Source organism: Amblyomma americanum, chromosome 7 (assembly GCF_052857255.1).
Source record: "Amblyomma americanum isolate KBUSLIRL-KWMA chromosome 7, ASM5285725v1, whole genome shotgun sequence".
Classification (NCBI taxonomy): Eukaryota; Metazoa; Arthropoda; class Arachnida; order Ixodida; family Ixodidae; genus Amblyomma; species Amblyomma americanum.
In genome coordinates this window covers 20056229-20078030 of record NC_135503.1, presented here as the reverse complement: position 1 = coordinate 20078030, position 21802 = coordinate 20056229, and the positions used below count along the sequence as shown (strand labels likewise).

General features: G+C 48.1%; 2 protein-coding genes across 4 annotated transcripts in view; one reads left to right on the top strand and one right to left on the bottom strand.

Annotated features, from left to right (window-relative positions):
- LOC144098621 (endosome/lysosome-associated apoptosis and autophagy regulator family member 2-like) overlaps positions 1 to 17528 on the top strand; it is a 62993-nt gene extending 45465 nt beyond the window's left edge. The window contains exons 8-19 of one of the 3 annotated variants that reach the window (XR_013307211.1): positions 130 to 347; positions 1229 to 1296; positions 1462 to 1662; positions 2186 to 2407; positions 3360 to 3489; positions 4443 to 4552; positions 5808 to 5884; positions 6723 to 6768; positions 7964 to 8418; positions 8458 to 9057; positions 11964 to 12147; positions 15971 to 17528. Coding sequence is in view for 2 of the 3 variants with exons in the window: in XM_077631405.1 (XP_077487531.1) it covers positions 130 to 347; positions 1229 to 1296; positions 1462 to 1662; positions 2186 to 2407; positions 3360 to 3489; positions 4443 to 4552; positions 5808 to 5884; positions 6723 to 6768; positions 7964 to 8150; positions 8846 to 9057; positions 11964 to 12147; positions 15971 to 16030 (1715 nt within the window). In the remaining variant the exon portion in view is untranslated. The remainder of the gene's footprint in view (positions 1 to 129; positions 348 to 1228; positions 1297 to 1461; positions 1663 to 2185; positions 2408 to 3359; positions 3490 to 4442; positions 4553 to 5807; positions 5885 to 6722; positions 6769 to 7963; positions 8419 to 8457; positions 9058 to 11963; positions 12148 to 15970) is intronic. The other 2 variants (XM_077631406.1, XM_077631405.1) reach the window with 2 other exon arrangements.
- Prp16 (ATP-dependent RNA helicase l(1)G0007) lies at positions 17514 to 21651 on the bottom strand. The gene has a single exon (XM_077631404.1). It carries the CDS (start codon positions 21533 to 21535, stop codon positions 17999 to 18001), a length of 3537 nt encoding a protein of 1178 aa, XP_077487530.1. The 5' UTR covers positions 21536 to 21651; the 3' UTR covers positions 17514 to 17998.
- Between the last annotated feature and the right edge of the window lie 151 nt (positions 21652 to 21802).

Sequence of the window (21802 nt, the reverse complement as noted above, 5' to 3'; positions counted from 1 at the left end):
CCGCCTTTTCTTTCTTTATTTGGTTCCCTAAACTGCACACATTTCCTCAATAACGCTATGTGCATGAAAATCACTGCCCATGAGAAGAGTACGGCCCGTCCCGCTGAGCGAGGTGAATGTCATGTGCAGGCTGGGCCTGCCGCAACGCGACTGCCTGGAAGGCGGCCGGCAGTTACGTGCAGAGCGGCCAGGGACACGGCGAGGACGCCTACCTGATCCTGTCGCTGGACGTCGGCGCATTCCGGAGACAGGACGTGTTCTTCGGCGGACGCACCACCGCCTTCGGCACCGTCAGCTTCACCTTTGAGCTTGACTGCTCGGGGCTCTGCGAACTCGTATTCATGACGGTGAGGAGCTGCGCAGATCTTTGTTATCGCACCACGTGCCCAATACTAATCCTGTGAAGGCACACCGTGGGCGCAAAAATTGGCCTATCATAGTTTGCGCGAACGTTCAAATCGGCACGCCTCGTGAGACGATGTGAGGTGCGTTTCGCCCCAGGCATACTCTTACTGCGGCGAAGTTAGATTATCAGGGGGAAGCGGGAATGATGTTTGTGGAAAGGAAAGGCGTAGTAATCACGTGGACACCAAAACCACGCTGTAAGGAAAAGGAAGGACGGGAAGAAGGAAGAGAGGAAGATGTGCAGGTACATATCGCACACACTCTAGTTCGTGCGTTTGTAGGGAAACGACTTTATTCCCGCGAGCGAGAAATTTTACATAGAAAAACCATGCCGAACTCCAATGGAATTTTTTGGACGAGAAAAGTCCAGGAAATACATGGTTCAAATGGGACCGCCCTCTCCAACCGCCCCCTCCGAGAGTAACCCATAAATCCGCCCCTACCTTATGTAGTCTAGACGAGTATCAGGTCGTCTGGATAACTCTAATGGGCGCCACCTGAATGAGCTGCTTTAACAAAGAAGAAGCTCTTTGGAACTCACCACAACTAAGCTCAGCTTCATTAATTGTCTGACTGAAGTCTGTTGGAGACCACAGCATTTTAAAGCTTCAACGGTTTAGTACTGAGGCCACAGTGCATGACAGGTGTAATTATCGATATCCTCAGAGCTTCAGGTGTGCGAAAAGTAGACGCACACATTTGTGGTCATCGCCGCTTCAAAGTGTCTTTACAGCGTTAATATGCACTCTTGTTGGCTTATTCGATTGCTCTTCTGCAATAAAACGGTTCGCTCATTTTTTTTTTTTACTTTCGTTCTTTTCAGTCTAATACAAAGCAAGGTGTGTCGGTCGTGAAGTCTTGGACAGGAAGGCAAGATAAGCAGCACTACACGTGAGTGCACACTTATTTCGCCTCGGTTTTTCTGATGTAGTATCAGCAGGTTAATCATCATGCACTACTTTCGAGCGCATCTTAGTTGGACGCAAACATTTGCGAGCCTTAAAAGAGTGGCTTTCCTTTCCCCATGGATCTCTTTCTCTCTCTTGCCCTGCGCAGGTACTACGTGCAGCAGAACTACAGCTACACGTTCAGCTGGGCCTTCCAGCGTTCGGCCAACGACGCGACCCCGTCACGCAGCAACCGGCGGCGCCAGCAGTCCGAGGATTCTGCTATCATCTACGACATCCACGTCACCAACACCGTCCGCGGCGGCGCCGAGAAATGCATACCCTGTCCAGAGGGTAGCGAGGCCAAAGGGTACGCAGCCACGATACATGTACCCGAATCACCCACTGAGTGCGGGAAGCTAGGATATTTCTGTAGCTTACAGCGTATGCGTCGACGCGACCACATCAGCCAAGTATTACGCGGCCATATACGTGACGCGTGACGCTCACACTTGAAGCGAGAAGTAGGGTGCAACGGTGACCCCAGGCTGCCTCTGGAGACGGGGCGTAAGTCTCGGGAGGCGCTTGTCTGGAAAGAAGACAGCAGAGAGCATGATTTGAGGGAAACTTCAAAAAATGAACGTTTTCCTAAATATTGGGGCTAATATTTCGCGCTATTATTCCGTGGGCGCTGGCAATCCATTCTGGACGACGTCGTTCGTGATGTGTTCTGTACCGATTCCGGAGGGTTTCTCGCGATCGGAAAGAGCGTGCTTCAGGACCCCTGTGTAATTAAAAGACGCTTGAGGGGATTCGACGACTGGCACTCCAGTTGAGCCTTTATTAAGCAACGTGTAGCAAAGGCTTATTGCTGTCCTCTCTCCTTGGGGCAGGTGCATACCGTGCGGCCCTGGCCAGTATATCGAGGACCGCGAGAACCTGGTGTGCAAGCAGTGCCCGGCCAACACGTACGTGACCGAGCGGCTTCCGTACGGCGTGTCCTCGTGCAAGCCCTGCGGGCCGGGGCTGCGCAGCGAGAACGGACAGGCCTGCTACAGCGACTGCCGCGTCTACCTGCAGCAGGGGGACGAGTTCGACTTCCACACGCTTCCGCCGTGAGTACCCGAACAGCCTTGTGCGAAGTGCACGTACGGTTTGCACGTGAACGTGAGGAGGTGTGCGTGCGTGTGTGTTTGCGAGAGAAAGAGAAAATGCTGCCATCTCACGAGACACGATCCACCACGTGCACTACTGAAGGGAAACCGGATTGGCCTCTTCTTACGTCAGCCGGCACCAGCAATGAAATTAACGCGAATAAAAACAAAAAAATTCTTTTGGGGAGGGAACCTCGCTTCTCAGGTTTTGATCTATGGGGAACCTGTTAAAACTGGCTAGAAATGTTTGCACTCTCCCCGATCGATTTTGAGGTGCGGCATGTTGAATTTTAGCGGATGCATTCGAAAATCGGCTGGCTTTTGTCTAATCTCCCTTTTGTCCGCGTTTGCTGCACTGTTGTGAATCGTGAACCTATAGTCGTTTCCAGCGGGTTTGTGTGAGCGTGCTGTGGAGAAAACTTTTGTTTTCCTGATGGCGACGGGGCATCGCCTAGCGAGTCGAATTTATTGGTGTCCAGTGCAAACTGATAAGCAATGCAGGGGTGGAAACTAGAGGTGCCTTACAGTGAAGGCGTGACTGTCTGCAGTGCATTTTGCTTCTTAAGCTACACAACCATTATCATGCAAGCAGCGAGGACGAGGGAGCGAAATACAGACCACGTGAACTTGCTGGATTATGAGCAGCGCCGAGAAGTTGTGGAGATGCTTTGTTGGATGGGCGAGCCAGTTCTCCAAGGATGCATAGAGTGTATACGTCTTAGGTAAAACTCTTGCTAGGGCTAGTTGGTTCATGCTTGAATATGTAATGAAAACGGCGCTACGAACGAGGACAAAAGCAGAACACAAACGACAGGACCAGCGCCAGGTCTTAGGCAAGGGGGTGCCGAGTGTTCGATGTCATCGTGCAGATGCGAATGCAAGAGGCCACGCTGGCTTGTGCGCCCTGTTGCAGGTACCTGGAAGTCCGAGGCCGCAAGCTGTTCACAGCGAGCGGAACTCAGTACTACCACGTGTTCAACATCAGCCTGTGCGGCAACGAAGGAAAACCGGTCGCAGCGTGCGGCAACAATGTCACGTACCACGTGAGTCTGCCCGTTTACGCTGCATGCCGCCGCCAGCCGTGAACCGGAATCCCGCGTTCAGGCTTTCGTCGCCACGTCCGTGTACCATGAGCTGCCCGCATGCCAGGGCAGTAAAGTCCTAGCCTATGTATGGGTTCGAAGCGCCTACCGAAAGATGGAAAGGGAAAATTGGCTGTCTCATTGCTGTATTCCAAATACGTACTAAATATTTAACTGTACAGTGTCTCCGCGAGCTGCGCTTATAAAAGTAACTCAAGGATGGGCAGTGAGCTACATAAGAGAAATATCTCTCATGTTCTGTCTTTCTGCCGGTCTTGCACTCGGAAAAGAGCATGTAGTCCTAAATGTCATAACCAAGGAGCAAGTAGCGCATAAACCATTTTAATCTCCCAATCGAGCAGTAGTCGAAAGTCAATGCGTCTAACTCTTAACCTATAGTTCCGCTCTTCCGTTCGCGCTCAGATACATTCTTTCTTTTTTATCTCTACGCCGCATAGCGGACAACTAACTGTAACGGTTAAAGAAATGATCATATAGCTTTGAATCCTCTAAAGGTGAATGGAAGGCCTAGATAAATGGTGCGAGGATTTTAATGTTACCTGAGTGGTTTCTGGAAACTCCGCACGCCCCATGACATCAGAATGCGTCACGAAGCTGATTAATCCCGCAATGATTTATGCAGACGACTGAGCGCGTGCACAACACACGCCGAAGCTAGGAATCCGTCTGGAGTATTACTAAGACTTTCGTGCAGTTCATAGTGTCGGAATTTTTTTTCTAGCTATTTGCGAGTCTTGAGTTGTGTGACTTGATGAGTTTGACCTGGCTATAATTGTCAAAGTCCAGTTTACATCGACAGCCTCATGGTGCAAATCGACTCGCTGACGCCAATCGATAATCCCGCTCCTGGGAACTACGGATTAACATTCCCGGGCACTCTTCTCTCGCCGCAGATGCAGGATGAGTTCTCGGGCGACAACGTCAGGTCTCAGGTGTGCAGGTCGACAATCGTGCCTTCGCAGCAAGCCGACATTGGCTCACCGCTGGCCATTCAGTCAGTCAGGTGAGTCGCGAGCCGACTGCGCCTCTACCGTCCCTAGAGTCGTTCCTAACTGCGCTAACAAATTCGGGGAGTTCCAGATTAACCGGTGCTAGCAACGGTGCATGTGCTATAGTAGAGTATTCATACAAAGCCGAAGGTTCAGCGCTGCCTCCACCCTCCTTCCCCAGCCTTCAGAAAGTCAAAGAAGAAAAAAATTGGAGGGGACAGTTAAGCTCCGCTTTAAGAGTGTGACGCGATAGCATTAATGGGCTAATGCCCTCATACACGTAATTGGTCATTCTCGACTTCACATTCCTAGATCACTGAGTGTCCTCGTACCACTCCTGGCGCTGTGGTCAATTATCATTAATTTATCTGCCGCCTGTCACAGGGGTCAGTTCGCTCACAATCCTGTGGGCAGGTTGTGATGACGCCACAAGGTCACGTGACCTAGGCGACCCACCTAGGTTGCTTCTCCGGGGATTTTTCGCTCACAGCGCCGATGTCGACGACGCCGGATTTCCTGCACAACTGAAGCCTTTAACGCTATCTCGTTAAAAGGTGGAGGTAGGGACGAGTGGGAACAAAGAAAGAAGACAGAAGTGAAATAAAAACTCACGTCGTCTTATTGCAGTGGTATCCTCTGAAGTGCTTCTGGCACAAGTCTAGGCATAGCCGTGGTTCCTACAGTGATTCGTCGTGGGTGCTGCATAAAAAGTGATAAGGCAAAACACCCAGCCTTTCCTTTTTTTGTCGTCGGAGCCTGTGTTTTGTCACTGGCATACCCGAAATCCTTGAATTCATTTCGTATAACGTACCGGAAAAGTGATAACGCAGCATTTGGTAAGGCCAGGCGTGAGTGCAGCTTTTCCTTAGTCTGGATGAACGGGCATATAGGCAGAAATAGGTTTCTTTTTCGATGTTTGTGTAAGTGGTTTAAAGATGACGTGGTTAATAGTTCCTGCTCCTTAATGTCCAGGACAACAATAAACGATTATGCGTAGCCAGTAGAACCCTGAAAGCTTTTGCCACAGCTGCCATATTTACAAAACGGCGCAGCGCTTCTAACCGATGTTAAATAAAGAAGTGAAATAAAAACTTCACAATAGCCTCACAAGCGAAAAAATGTTCGGCCGCATCAAAAAATTAATTAAGCTTCGAAAAGGGTCAACATCTCTTTACGCTTACCGGTAATAAAAAGTGATCCTTTTCATTTTGCTGGTACGTCACGCCTTCTCATTACTCTTTTTTTTTTTGCCGTCTTGTTTTTGCGAAGCCTGGGCGATGAGCTGATTGGAATCACAACCAGGCCGTCGTACAATGACATCGACGTCCTCAAGGAGTTCCTCCCGGGTAAGCAGACTTTGGTGACGTTATAATCATTGTTACAGATTCAGCCTTTGTGGCGCGAAATACCAGGTACTCGTTCATTCCGAGGAGAGTTCGTCGGCTAGAACGCAGCTCTGCATTCCGAACAAATCGGGAGGTAATAACGAGAGGTCTGATGAGATCCCCAGGATTTAAGTTCGGGTAGTTCGAATATTTACTTGTAATTGCTTTGTTTTGTTTGAAGGAATAGCCGCCATAACACCATAACAACAAACTTCCTTTCGTAGGAAGTGCACTTGAGACCATATACTTGCAGCACGGCTACAGCGCCGGCTGCAGTCTTTTGCCGAATTGTTATCATCGGTAAAGTTGATATTGCAGCAAACAGACTCTGTTACTGGCCTACAGGTCGGGATGATCTCGAGGATGGAGGAGCAGGGTTTACATGTTTATGGAAATGATTAAAGCCAATGTCTTGAGTCTTACGAGTACGCGAAAGCACTTTAGGCTGTATTTAGCGTTGAACTTCCAGGTAATATGCAAGAGTTGAGCTTTAGGATTGCTATTTAGCTTTCGGCTCATGACTTCACGTGTTACTATAACCGCCAGGAGCGCATCTACGGGTCACTCTTGGAGGGGGCAGTAGCGGGGGAGCGTCCCATTGAACCATGCATTTCTTGGACTTTTTTGTCGAAAGAATGGGGTTCAGCACGAGTTTTATATATGTAAAATGTTCATACGGGGGTGGAGGGCGGGTAGGAATTTGACCCCGCTCTCATAAATCCACCTCTGATCTGATTGCCGCCTTCTTTGTTGCGGATGGGAGTGTGTCGCATTTTATTATAATCTTTCTGCATTGCAGGTCCTGGACAGAAACCGGACGTACATTTCTTCTACTACTCTGCCACGTGAGTATAAAGCAATTCGCAGCGTTACTTTCTGCTCCTAACTTTGTTGTTCCAGAAACCAAAGAACCACGCGATGCTGACGATAAAGCGCACGTTTTGAATCGCCAGAAGATTTGCTCACTAGAGCACTTGTTTTGCAAGCCACTGATAGCCCAGCACTTGGCAGGATGCGCTGCTTCTTTGTAAAAGTGCTCGTAAAATTAAAATAAGGGTCGTGTGTCTAACAGCTGGCATGTAGCTTCTGAACGCGTTGCTAACTCTTATAACGCGAAAACGCTTATTTAGTATGCAACTGCAATACAATACTTCCATGATTTTTGTTAAGAACGACGTTGCAGCAAATGGGCGTTTCCGACAAGAGCTAACTCAGCGCGCTGCGAACAACGAAAACGCGAAGTCAGACGCTGTCACGCGGTTTGCGGCAGAAACTCAGTGAAAACATTCCAGGAAAACGCAGGGAGGTATCGCAAGGATTGCTTCGGCATTTAAAACACACTTGGAAGAAGAAGACACGGTTCTTAATCTAATATGTAACTAACGTCCTTGAGCAACGTGCGAACTATAGCACACTAAACAATTTCGCACCCATAAGGGTGCAAATCAGCATGTCGCCAGATGACTATTCATTGCCGCCTATTAGTTGCTAAAAAAGGGTGCAGAAATCAGCACTCTTATGGAAGGGTGCACTTCATGACACTTTAGAGGGCGTAATGGTTGCACCCCTATTAAAGGGTACTATTTTTCCATAACACCACTACGAATGTATGTTCAAAGGGTGCTATTCATGAAGCAAAAGCCTTGGATTGAAGCGCACCCTCTAAACTTTCATGCAGTGCACCCTTCCTGATGGGCGCTGATCTCTACACCCTTTCACAGCACCCACTAGGTGATAATGGGTGTTCGTCTGGCGACAAGCTGATTTGCACCCTTATGGGGGCGAAATTGTTTAGCGTGATGGGCTATAAGGGTCTCCGTATGCGTAGGACTCCGGATTAATTAGACCACTTCGGGTTTTTTAACGTGCGCTGATATCAAGGTAGAAGACACGTTAACCATCTCGTCGTGAGGATGAGGGTGAAAAGGGAACAGAGAATGTAGGGAATGTAGGAAGTAGGGAATTTGCACGACCGCGTGCGTGGGTCCCCCCGCATGCGTTCTTCCACAACATTCAAAAGGCATGTTGCAAAATGCGCAGGCCAACGCAGGCGTGCCTGAAGGGCCGCGCCACCACCATCACGATGCGCTGCGACAAGAACGCGGGCGCCAACGGCAGTGTGGCGTTGCCCACCTCGTGTCCCGACGGCACCTGTGACGGCTGCTCTTTTCACTTCCTCTGGAGGACAGCACTCGCTTGCCGCATCTGCAAGCAGGACGACTACCAGGTATAGCCTAGTTCAACCTCGAGACTCCGTGACCTTTTCTACGCGCGAAAATAACTCGTTTTAAAATTTCCCCACGAGTAAACGCTAACCGTTGCTTTGTCGGGCCAAATTGAGATGAAGCACTCTAGTGTTCTGTTCTAAACAGCAGCGCAGCAGTGTGCATCATGAATTCCTGCCTGCGAGGCGGACACTAAACACTTGTTTCGGACCTGCCCCTCTTTGCGTGCCCTCCGGCAGAAACGCCTGCTCCGGTGCGGACCGGCTCCAGGCAATACCACCTAGATAACTCTAGGTGGTATTGCTCCAGGCCGTCCACCGGATGTAGAAGAATGGATTTTTGGACCGCGCCACCAGACGTTACTGGACTTCCTTCGAAAGTCCAGTGTGTAACTATATCTGTAAATAATACTTCATGCCAGCAGGCACACTGCCGCAATAAAAAAAATCCGCATGGCTAATTGAATCAGCTGATTCAATGAAATCAATGGACTGATACATTGAAATTTCATCGAATAATCGCATCCGTAAAAAGGCAATAGCAATAAATGGACAGTGATATGCGGTTAGAAATGCATACAGGCACATACAGTACACCTGCCCTGCCAGCTAGGGCACTGCAAGGTGTCCGTCTCACGTAGATCGTTTTTTGCATCGCAACCGTAAAGACCGCGGATTTCTCTCCTCCCCACTTCCAGGTGGTGAAAGGCGAGTGCGTGGGCGGCGTTCAGAAGCTCCACTACATCTCGCCCCAAGGGTGCATTCCTCGGGGAAGCGCCGCGGACACGATGACCCGTACGCAGCCCTGCTCGGTGATCCCTCGCCAGCTGCAGATCATCATCGCCATCGGCGTCGGCCTGGGCGTGCTTCTCTTCGGGCTGCTCGTCTACTTCTGGAAGAAGAACAGAAGGTATACTAGATGCGCCCCTCAACACGACGTTCTTCACCGCAGCCCAGCAAACACGGTGCCGGCTCGAAGAGCTAGATAACGTGGTGAAAGAAAAAATGGTAGGATTTTAACGTAGTTAAACCGAGTTGGACGTGCGAAAGCACTTGACAAGCTGTGTTTTACACTAATTAAGCGTAGTTACCTTATTTACGCAATGCTACGAAGCAAATGGTCGGTCAAACTTTGTTCACGCACGTTTCACATCACGTTGCCGCAATGTTTACGAACACCATCCTTTCCCTCGCGTATCTTCTCCGTTTCTTTGTTTTTCTTTTACTTGCTAAATCTGCGTCTCGTGTGCACGTGGCGCCTGAAGAGCTGGTTTGTCACGAGGCGTGATTCCAGCGCCGACAGTTCTGGCGCGTCGGGAGCGGGGACGGCGGAGCGCGCCGGCGACGCATAATAATAATAATAATATTAATAATAATAATAATAATAATAACTGGTTTTTTGTGGAAAGGAAATGCCGCAGTATCTGTCTCATATATCGTTGGACACCTGAACCGCGCTGTAATGGGAGGGATAAGAGAGGGAGTGAAAGAAGAAAGGAAGAATTAGGTGCCGTAGTGGAGGGCTCCGGGATAATTTCGACCACCTGGGGATCTTTAACGTGCACTGACATCGTGCACTGACATCGCACAGCACACGGGCGCCTTAGCGTTTTTTCTCCATAAAAACGCAGCCGCCGCGGTCGGGTTCGAACCCGGGAACTCGACCGCGGCGGCTGCGTTTTTATGGAGGAAAAACGCTAAGGCGCCCGTGTGCTGTGCGATTATATATAATATAATTGGTTTTTGGGGAAAGGAAATGGCGCAGTATCTGTCTCATAACGTTGGACACCTGAACCGCGCCGTAAGGGAAGGGATAAAGGAGGGAGTGAAAGAAGAAAGAGAGAAATAGGTGCCGTAGTGGAGGGCTCCGGAATAATTTCGACCACCTGGGGATCTTTAACGTGCACTGACATCGCACAGTACACGGGCGCCTTAGCGTTTCTCCTCCATAAAAACGCAGCCGCCGCGGTCGGGTTCGAACCCGGGAACACCGGATCAGTAGTCGAGCGCCCTAACCACTGAGCCACCGCGGCGGGGTGTGCGATTAGCGGAGAGTCCGTTTTCTGGCGCAACCGAGGCGGACAGATAGAGAGAGGGAGTATGCGGGAAGAGGCAGCTCCGCGGCGGTCTATCTGCGACAGCGCGAGCCTCCCCCACTCTCCCCACCCCTATCGTAGTCACGTTACGTCAGCCGCGGCGCAGTCGCGCTATCAGCGCGGCGGGGGGGGGGGGGGGGGGGGGGCAGTTTCGCGCATTGATGGAGCAGCTGTGCAAGGCCTCCGCCGCGCCAAAGGTTGAAGCTTCCCAGATACATCGGGTTTTCCAGCTTTGCTAGTGAAATGGCGCTTTCGCGCTAAAAAATGCGACTGCTGCGAAGGTCTTGCCACGATAAGTAGCTGCATGCCGCACACTTTGGACCAGCTTAGATTTGGTCAATGTGCGCGTTCTTTTTGAAAATGCTTGACTGTTAATGAGAAAACTATTTTGATCGATGATTGGGCTGCCAAGCATTGCTCGTTCATGCTGCACATCAAACAAATCTGCGAGATACTTTTGCAGGCAGCAGACTAGAAATGTAAAGACGGAATAGCATAACGATAAAGTAGAACCTTAATTCTCTCTGGCGAGAGCGCGACCAGATAACTGCAAGACTCCATGGATGCTATTTGCTAGAGCCACTGAAAAAAAAATATTGAAGCGCATGCGCTACTAATGTGCTTGACGGCGGCAGACGTGAAGCTCTATCTCCGTACTTTGGCAAGCTCGTGCGGGTATGTCTGCTTCTGGCCAGTAGATTCCGCAAACACGCTTCCTCTGCTCAACTGTTATCGCGACGCGTGCAGTCTTCATCCATACATATTTTTGGTGCAAAAGCACTATTCCAGACGTACCAACCCCAAGCAAGAATCTTGTCTTATCTTGTGCTTCTCGCCTTGTGACCTTGTGGCATCATTACAACCTGCCCACCGGATTGTGACCGAACTGACCACCGTGGCAGGTAGAAGTTAAATTAATAATTAGTCGTGAGAGGTTGCAACATGGGTCGCACAATCCCTACCAGTGGCTGTGATAGAAACAGCCACCCGCCCGTGCAGTGCCAGTGGTATGAGGACTCGCCGTGATCTCATGAATGTGAAGTACAGAATGGCCAATTCTGCATATATGGGCATTAGCACGCTGAAATGAGGAGCTTAAGGGCCCCCTGCTTTCGCACATGCACTCGGTTGAACTATAGTAAACCCCCACCACTTTGTTGTGTGTATGCAGCACCATGCACAGGACGTCACAGTGGCAAAACATCCGCGTGAGTAACTCGAGGCGGCGGGCGGCCATTGACCACGAAACTGAGGCGCTATGCACATTAATTTCCGGTTTTACCCACTCACCATGAGCGCGATCTCTTGCTTTGTTTTTCGGTGCTCATTTCAGGTGCGGTTGAAGGGAGCTTTATTGAGCTTTCTTAAGCCCTATAAACTCTATACAATTTTTGGTCTCAGTGAAAATCAATTGTTTCGATCTTTGTGGCTATGTTGACAGTTTGTCCGGCAGGCAAAGATGCTTTTGCTGCCAAGAGAAGTGGATTTACATATTGATATTTAAAAACACTTTTCGTGATTCTGCTAATGGCTCCACTCTCAATAAAAGCAGTCCTTGCAATTAGAACTAGTTACCTATATATCAATGCAGGCCTACTTCAATTTTTCCTTAGTGTCCCTTTAAGGATCCATACGGTGCGGTCCTGCACTGCCCTTTGAACCGACACGTGCTGAGAATGACTCGCTATGTTGCTATCCACCTGCTTGTGCGGCTGTGCAGGCTGGAGTACAAGTACATGAAGCTGGTGCAGTCTAGCTCGGGCAAGGACGGCGAGCTGCCAGCTGCCGAGAGCTGCGCCATTGAGGAAGACGAGGAGGACCACTTCGAGAACGGTGGCTACGATGCCAAGAACTCCAAGGGGCTGCTGCAGAAGTTCCGCACCGTCCGCATCGGAAGCGGTAAGGTGAGTTTGGTGTTCGGGAGGACAGGCATTCTTGTTCTTTTCTCGCGTTTCCCACCACAATCATAGCATATGCTCCCTGCGCATACCGTATTAGCGTGGATTTATGCTCCATTTCAAAGATCGGGTGCAACGCTGTGAAAGGTACGCAAGTAGTCTGCATGGAAAAATAAAGGGAGGCACGTTACTCCGCGGTTGTTCTGTGGCCGAGTGGTCTAAGGCATGAGAAAGCGACAGCGTGTTGCCAGCAGTAAGAGTGCTTTTAATCAAGCTCATGACAAATGTGTCGTGCAGTAAGCCTGCAGGCAAAGCATTTACTATGTTTCGCTCACAACAAGAAGTGCACTACTTTTTGGTAGCGGATGCAGGCAGCGCAAACATGAATGCTAGCTTTTACAGCGCTGCACTTGATGTATGAAACGGAGTATAGGGGAACCATAAACCACCAGTGTCGCAGCGGGTGCGTCAAGCACCCAGGACGCAAAGCACAAAAGTAATAAGCAATGACACCAGGTGGCTAGCACAGTCTTGGTTTTCTGTCTTAGTGCATGGTCTCTGTACCGTCTTTACACTCGAGTTAGTTTCGAGTCAACGCAGCAGACGAGACCCACTTAGTCATGCGAAAAATAAATGCCAGTTTACAGCTGTGTTCAGGTTGCAAATTCGCGTACATTAATTTCGTGCTGTGAGGCTTGCAACTGTTCTGCACTATGTGCAGCGCCTTCGAGGTCGAAATAAATTTTCTCGATGGTTCTACTCCCATTTCTACGTAGCTCGAAATTCGCTGCCCTGGATCGTCGTTTTTTACACACAACTGCCGAACTCACTACTGCAGGATGCGAGCATGCCTCGTGTTCCGTTTGACTCACAATCTAACCTTGTTTTTAGGAATGCATTGCCATGGGCAGAAATATGGCCGAAAACAGAAAAAACGCAGTTCCATCTAAAAAATATTTTGATTCTTAGTCAACAAAGACCCGACTTCAGCAACAAAATAGCAAGCTCCTAATTTGGCCACTGAGTCAATTTTCCCGAATGTACCGCGGCTCCATTTTCTGCTTTCTGTTCCTGGTACCCCATCGCGGATGCTTGAATCCAGTGCTTCACATACGAAGTCAGTTTGTCACTTGGGCGCAAGAAACAATTTTTTTTGTTCACAAAAAGCGCTCATCAATTAGAACTAAAAAAAAATCATATACACAGACTGTTCAACAATTAAATGTGCGCCATATAATGCTTCTCTCTGCTGAACTGGCGAATTGTTCTGCTCAAATTTAGCACGAAAATGGCATTTGATCAGCAGAATTGTTTTGTGCTATATTTGTTAAGGGTACTTATCTGAATCGATCAAGAAAAGCTGTTATCTCAGCGATAGAACTGGTGGTGCAATCTCATTTGTCAGCCGTGAAGATTCTGTAAAGAAGTAGAGTGCGAAGGGTGTACTGCGGGAGGTTTGAAGACGCTTTTTCAACTGCTTTGCAAAGATAAGAAAAAATTTAGTTTGACCATAATTACACTAAATTTCAAGTCTTTTGTTAAAAAGTGCCTTCAAACCTCCTGCAAAACAACCCCTACCACCTCCTTGCCGAATCTCCATGGCCAACAGATGAGATGGCACTACGGGTGCAGTCTCTGAGATAACGGCTTGTTTTGTTTTGTCTTTGCTACAGACGATGCGAGTATCCGTATTTTTTCGATTGATTCAGGCAAGTACCCTAAACAAATGTGGCGTAAACAATTCTGCCGATCAAATGCCATTTCTGTGCAAAATTTGAGCTCATTCGATTCACCAGTTTAGCTGAGAGAAGCATTCTACGGTGCGTGTTTAATTGCGGAACACGCTGCATTTGTGAACTACCACATATTTTATTGCATGAAAGAACAAAAATTTTCAGAAACTGAGGTTACAGTAACTTTAAGAAGCAAGGTCCCCCCTCTCGTGATGACTGAAAACAGAACCTAACATTGAAAACAACAGTAGCCATCGTGGAGGCTAAGGCATCCGTTGGCTAATCAGTCTGGAATCATTTAATTGTAATGGCGGTTTCGAATGGCCAGTATCTGTGCTCTGGCCAATAGCATTTAAGTGGGACATTGGCCTACCACCTAGCATCATTGCGTGCAAAAAACAGTGCAAAGCTGACCTCGATAATCTGATACCAGCCGCAGTTCATGTGGAATTGCATGACAGTGAGAGAGGGTGAAACTTACTTCTCACCTGCTTATCTCGACAGTCTGCGAGGGTTTTGAAAAAAATGGAAATCCTTATAAATACCTGTTAATATGGTATATATAGAGACAGGCTGGCGGCGATGGCCCCACCACCTAAATCACCAGAAAGTATGTTTACCCAGCCACAAATATTACTGGACATGGCAGCCCTGGAAAAGCTGTTTTCTAGCTGCCTATGGCACATATTTTAAAACATGTGCACTATGCACTTAAGCATATTACCACCACTATGGCTGCATATTCCACCCCCAGGAAAACTTTTTCAGAGCTCCCATGTCCTGAAAACTTTTGCTCAGGTATATGGACCCAATCACGCATCACCTGTGTACAAGTGATGTGCTCTGATGAGAAGAAAATGACGTACGGCAGCGACCACTTGGTTCAAAGTACAGTGCTTGAATGCCTTTGTTCACTCTATACCTGTGTTGTTGCACATAAGCACAAGGGCTGATATTGAAACTAGGCAGCTACTGTCAAACTTCGCTTCCCTGGGGCTGTAGAGCAGATCCTTCATTCATTGTAGTCGACTTTTTTTGTTTACTTTTGAACATCATGTTCATGACATTAATTAAGTGCATAGATTGCTAAGGAGGAGCAGGGAGGATAGGTCAGTGGAAATTGCAGTAGTAAGATGTCACTGTGGGTTATTTGCACCAAGAAAAGGTGATGCTGTGCAGGCTGTCTTCACTGCATGTCTATGGCCTCAGCAATATTATCGTTAATATTAGATCTGCTTAAAGATTACCAAGGTATAACTGCTTCCTATTAGCTTTTTTTCAAGCTTTGCTTGAAGCTACGTTGTTTTTTTACTTATATACCGTGGAATTCTAGGCCAGTCATTTTTTTTTTGTAACCACTGCAAAGCTGAGGTGTGAGAGTCAGTGAGCAAAGTCAAGTCAATCTGAAAGACAAAGTGTACAGCTGCACGAAACACATGATAAGCCAAGTGTCAGCATATGTGCTTGTTCGCTCTTAAAAATTTCCAAAGTGCCGTATCCACAAAAGTAAAGTTTAGTGTTGATATTCTAGAAACTACAGTTATTTGAAAATTGGAGAAGTGGAAATACTTTAGATAACATTGTATGCTAAATCAGGAAAAATAAAAGAATGCAGGACAGGGTTAACTGGAGGTAAACGGGAGAGGCCTTTCTCCTGTAGTGGATGCAGTTAGGCTTATGATGATAATGATGAACATAATGCAGGGAAAGTCCGCAAATCATATGCACTGTACATAGTTTATGGAGGTTGTTGCATTTTTTTTAAAACCAAATCTAGCAGCAGTTAAGGACTGCTTCTGCTTGGCAAGAGCAACAGGCTCCTGTAGTGCTGTTTACATGTGCTGGCACATATATGGAACCTGACTGTTCACAAAAATATATGTACACGAACTTGAAATGTGTAACAATAAAAAAAAGTGTTCAGGTTAATCTACACAGGATACTGCTACAGTTGACCTCCAAGAAATATTTTCGTATAAATAAAACCACACTCACCACAGCAAGCATGTCAGGTGTAAATGTTTATGCAATGCAATGTTTAACATTGATGGTTCGTTTTTCAGTGCTCAGTGTATGCTAAAACTACTGATTTCCAGAGTGGAGAGGGACACCACTTTGAAACCATCCACCTGACCAAAGGCGAGATGGTGTCGTGAAGGGGCCTCCGTCGGCCGTGCCATCTGCTTCGAGTCGACGACCACAGCAACAAAGGCCAAGACACCGCTGGAGCTTCGGGGAGAGAGGGCAGCCGCAAACAGCTCTTGCACACCATTAATTCCAACACACACCATTCATGTAATCGGTGTACAAATGCAAGGCAGAAACATTCCAGCGTATTTTTAGTATACTCGGTCCTATTTCTGAAGACTGCGTGTGTGTGTGTGTGTGTGTCCAAGTGCCCCGTAATATCTAGTCTCATGAAGGCAAAAAGGCAGAGATGTACATTTGCAGAAGCAAAGCCAAGGATTAGGAGCTGCGGTATTGTAAATGCGACTGCAAAGCGACCAGGGCAGCGGTGTTTGTGGGGTCATCATGTTACACGCACTGTTTTGTACAGGTGGGCAGAAATATATCATGTTTTCTTTTTTAAATGCGGTTAAGTGTGTTGTCAGTCATGCTATGCTCTGTTGTGTGTATCCATGGTGTTTTCAAGTGCTGCCACTTTTTCAAACAATGTACCACGCGCGGCTGACGCGATCGTGATGACTTAACTGTGTAGTCATTATTGAAAGAAGAAATAAAAAAAAAGCTTCTGCCGTACTTACTAAAGTGCCTGTTGTTCTCTCAAACTGTTTGCTGGCATGACTGTTTCGTAGCACCAAAGATATATTATTCACGCATCCATGCTTGCTGTTGTTTTTTCAGCAGTTTTGCAAGTTGAGAAAACAAAGATGCTATGTGGCTGAGTACTGCTTGTAATTTTAATGTAACCTCCACACAGAGAAAACAAGGAGACTCGCGTTATTTTCATATGTGCCAGCTCTATTTGTGATAGCAGGACAAAAACCCATGTGTGTTGTGCCTTCGCAATGGGGTTGGAATGCACACACTTCTCTTTGTTTGCAGGCATATCTGAACAGCCTTGACGAGTGGGCTGCATTCCATGTGATCATTACGTGTGCACGTTTTGACTCTGCAGAGGTGTAAAGTGCGAGAAAGGTGACAGTTCCTCACATGGGAGTATTACGAGCATATGAGTATGAACCATGTGATGTCATTGCACAGGTGCGCAAAGGTCGCATTCCATATTAGAGTGATTCGATGACACAACAGCGAATGCTTGTGTATGAGTGTGATGATGGGATCAAAAATAATTAGGCACTTGAATCTCTGTAAATATGCTTAGCTTTGTGGCACAGCACATTTAGTCCAATTGTAAACAAGTTATCACTGTACACTGTGAGAGTTGAATTCTTGGCTTTGCGTGACTTTGCTTAAACCTGTCAAACTTCCTCATTGATGCAGTGTTACTGACCTGTTCTTAGACTGAGGGTAAACATTAGATGCACATAGCTTCCAATTCATTTACAATTTTGTGTGACATATGCAAACAGGCCAGCAAAGAAACAATATGTGCAGCTCTGTGGTGTGGTATTATGTTGTAGCAAAGCTATTAATAAAGATTACAATAAATGCACATGTATTTAAAACCAACTTCTTGCTTTTATTTCATGCTTTGCAGCATGAGCCTCATGCTACACCTTATTTGCTTGAGGACAAAGTAGTCAGTAGGTGGTTTCCCCATCAGGAAATATATACAGACAAAAATTCACATTCAATATTATACACAAATATGGCATGTTAACAAAAGCTGGTGGGCTAACCTCTCTTTGATTACATTTACAATGACAACATTACAAAGCAAACCACACTATTATGGCACAGGTTCACTGTGGGCTAAACACCAAAGATTAATATGAATTGCTGATTAGCCACTCGTCAAATCCTATGCTCATCAAACGCCATGCTTATCACTTGGGAGCTCTGCAAATGGGCCAAGTAAGTTCTGCAGACAATGAATGATGCTCCATGGTTGCATCAATGTTGGACACAGCTTAATATATGCCCACAACCGCACCACGACAACAAAAATCTTAGTGACGCATCTGTGATGAGCAGGCAACTCAAAGTCCAAACCTGGCAGGTGTCCGTCTAGGTGTGGCTGGGGCACCCTCTGGCTGGTAGCCGGGCGTGACAATGCGTGCCACTCGCATAGAGGCTGCCGCTTGTTTCTCCTCGTGTTCATCCTTCCTGCGCCTAAGCTGCTGTTCGGCCAAGGCCATCTCCTGTTCCATCTGAGACTGGTGGTCTCTCTGCACTCTGTGCCGAGACCTGCCAGACTCGCGGACGCTGTAAAACATGGGGCCCAGCTCAGCCAGCCAGTGACCATCCACTGCAGTGACACACTGCATGTACTCCTTTGTGGTCATGATAAGCTCGTGGTAGACAACATAGTCTGGTGTGTAGCCCATGCCAAAGAGAGCACTAGTGGGGTGGAGGTGGCACGGCATCCCTGTGCGGCAATTTATGTACTCTCCAATTCCTTTCAGTCGTGCTGCCTGCAGGAAAAAAGCGGAGCAGATGCACTTGCGGATGACATCCCATTCAGTGCCGCACGAGACAAGCTTCATCTTCTGCTGAGCCATGATATCTTTGAGTTGCTGCCGCACTTCGCGCACTTTGCGCATCGACTTGATGTGGATGAAGTGCTCATTGCACCAAGCTGAAGAGTAGTGGTTGATTTTCCACTGGAGGAACACATTAAGGTAGGTCAAGTGGTCACTCTCCGGCACCTGGAACTTCTCTCGCGCAGCATCACTGTCTTCTTCCCGGCCCTTGGGCCGGTAGAAGATGCTGGGCACGGACAGCATGGAAACAATGGTGAGGATCTCGTCGCTGCAGCCCATATCACAGGATACAATCACCATTTTAGACAGGGGAGGGTCAAGGGGAAATTCAACCATGTGCCGTCCTAGCGGGGTCAAAGTTCCCACGTTGTCCAAAGCGCCAAGAATCCAAAGCTGGTACATAGAGTTTAATATGTTGTCTTGAGGCGGAGGGTCCATGAAATGGAACTGGAGCAAGTCCTGGACACCTAGAGACTTGAGCAGAAGGACAACATTAGCGAGATTCGTCCTCTGAATCTCCGGTACAGTGGTTTTAAGCAGCTCATTTTTGTACTGGTGATCTGTGTACAGCCTGAAACAAGTTCCAGGCCCTGTTCTGCCAGCTCGTCCGGACCTTTGGTTTGCATTTGCTTGGCTGACCGGATATATCTGAAGTGCATCCATACCAATGCGAGGGTTGTACACCTTTAGTTTGCAATAGCCACTGTCAACAACAAAGCTGATTCCATCAACAGTAAGAGAAGTCTCCGCAATGTTAGTAGCCACGACGCACTTCCGCACTCCATCAGGAGCTTTCTGAAAAATCTTAGCCTGAAGGTCACTAGGCAACTGGGAGTAAATGGGCAAAATGGCCAATGCAGGTGCATTGTCGATTTCACCCAGTCTTTCAGCGATGAGCTCACAAGTCACTTCAATGTCTTCTTGACCAGGCATGAAAACCAGAATATCTCCGATGTTTGGCTGTAAATGAATCTGGAGAGTTTGCTTGACGGCAGCATCCACATAGTCTTCAACAGGGTTCTTGCTGAAGAACAGCTCGACAGGAAATGTCCTGCCAGGAATGGTAAACACAGGGACGCTTCCAAAAAATGAAGCAAACTTTGTGGCATCCATGGTTGCAGAGGTGACAATCAGTTTCAAGTCTTGTCTTCGTGCCACTACTTCGCGAAGCAGACCAAACAGCACCTCAGTGCTAAGAGACCTCTCGTGGGCTTCATCCATAATCACAGCACTGTACTGGTCCAGGTCAGGCTCCCTCAAGGACTCTCTCAAAAGTATACCATCAGTCATGTATTTAATTAATGTTTTCTCACATGTGCAGTCTTCAAACCGGATAGCATAACCAACTTCTTCCCCCAGTTTGCAGCCCATCTCATCTGACACACGCTTTGCCACTGACATTGCTGCCACTCTTCGAGGCTGTGTGCAGCCAATCATGCCATACTTTGTGTAGCCATCTTCATGCAGGTACTGGGTCAGTTGCGTAGTTTTTCCAGAGCCTGTCTCACCAACAATGATGACAATGCTGTTCTCCCTGATGATACGTAAAAGCTCCTGCCGTGCTGCAAACACTGGAAGGTACTGCCTCTGCTGCATTAGTGTCTTTTTCCTAGAAAATTCACTAGTTCCTTGGCTGTCAGCATCCCTGATGTGATCGGCAAAGCGCTGCTCAGTTTTGTAATCAGCATCGTCATTATCGTCACGCTCATCCTCTTTCTGCTTCACTCCAAGAATATTGCCCAGTTTTGTGCCTGCTAGCTCCCACTCCTTCTTCTGAGCTTTCCTGCGCTCCTTCTGCTCCCTGTAGAAGCGGACAACGGCACTGCCCTTCCGAGAGACAATGGCCATGTCGGACGTTGGGTCCTTCACAGGAAGCACCGGTTCAGGCTGCTTGGTGAACACGATGCGGCCATCTAGAAATGGGGGCACAATGTTGTGAACAAGGACGTGGACCCTTGCCTCGTTATTCTCATCAAAGTCCTCATCTACATCAACCTTCAGCACGACACCACTAGTCAGCATTCGATTAGTCTCCCATTTCTCATTATCCTTGTTGATCTGCCTTTGCTGAGCTGACACTTTCTTGATTTTCTTCTGCTCCAGCGCTGCTTCCTTCTTCTTGGTGTACTCTTCTGGTATGCTTGCGAATGGGTTGTGTGCTTCGTCATAGCCTTCATCCAGGCTATACCATTCACGGTCCAGCCTCTGTTGCTCCACCTCCCAGTCTATCTTCTGGTCGTTATCTTCCCCCCACGGAATCTTCTCGTCCTTGGAGTGTTTGCTACCCGGGGTGGCGTATGTCTTACGTCTGTCGGCAGCCCAAGAATTGTACTTGTGCGCCGGTGTGACACGCGGCGTGTCTGTCGGACGGCGGCTGCGTCGGTCCGTGCCTCGCCTGTCGGAACTGTCACGCGGCGACGGCGTAGGCACGTCCCAGGATGAGCGCCGAGACGGCGTCTCCTCGTCTTCTTCCCAGTTTGAACGTGACGGAGTGTCCTTTGGTCGAATATTAGGTGTAGGTGGGTCCTTGAATCGCGACGGCGTTTCGCTCCAGTCTCTCCGAGAACGGTGCGACGATGGGCGGCCAGAGACGTACCTGTCGTCACGTCGATCACGGTCCCGATCACGGTCACGAGAAGATGGTGACTGAGGTGGCTTTCTAGCGTCCTTCGAGGAAGCGTAAACGCCACGACTACGGTGCTCCCGGTGATCGCGAACACGCTCGGCGTACTTGGCATCCACACCACCGGTATGTGTCGGAGTCTCTATGCGTGGTTTCCGATACTGTCTGGCGTGTGTTGACTCAGAACTTTCGCGGTCCAACTCATCATTGCGATCTCCTTCCTTGCGAGGTTTCTTACTGTCCTCTTGTTCGCTTCTTTGCTTCCTCTTGGCGGCGGCAAGAACGTCGAGACCAAGCACAGACTTTCTCTGGACAGGTGCCTTGAATTCATGAACGGACTTCTTTTTTATCAGACCTCCCACTTCCTCTTCAATGCCTTCCAGGCGATGTATTGATTCGAAGTCACTCATGACGAACTCGGTTTTAGTTTCACAAACAGCCAGCGCACATTCTTACATTCTTCGGGAGATGTAGTTTCGTGCAACGATAACAACGTTGAATGCGCACACAAACAAGGTAGCACTGTGGCTGCGGTAGCAACTATGACTGGCACGCAGATGGATTCTCTGATGTCCAAGTCAGTTCGGACTGTTCGGACTGTAATTTTAGTTTATAATAAAATATATACAAAACCAAAAACCAAAAATAATGCAAATAAATATAAAACACAAATGTTT

Coding starts and splice junctions, on each gene's coding strand:
- Prp16 (XM_077631404.1), bottom strand. CDS start 21,535: ATGAGTGACTTCGAATCAATACATCGCCTGGAAGGCATTGAAGAGGAA.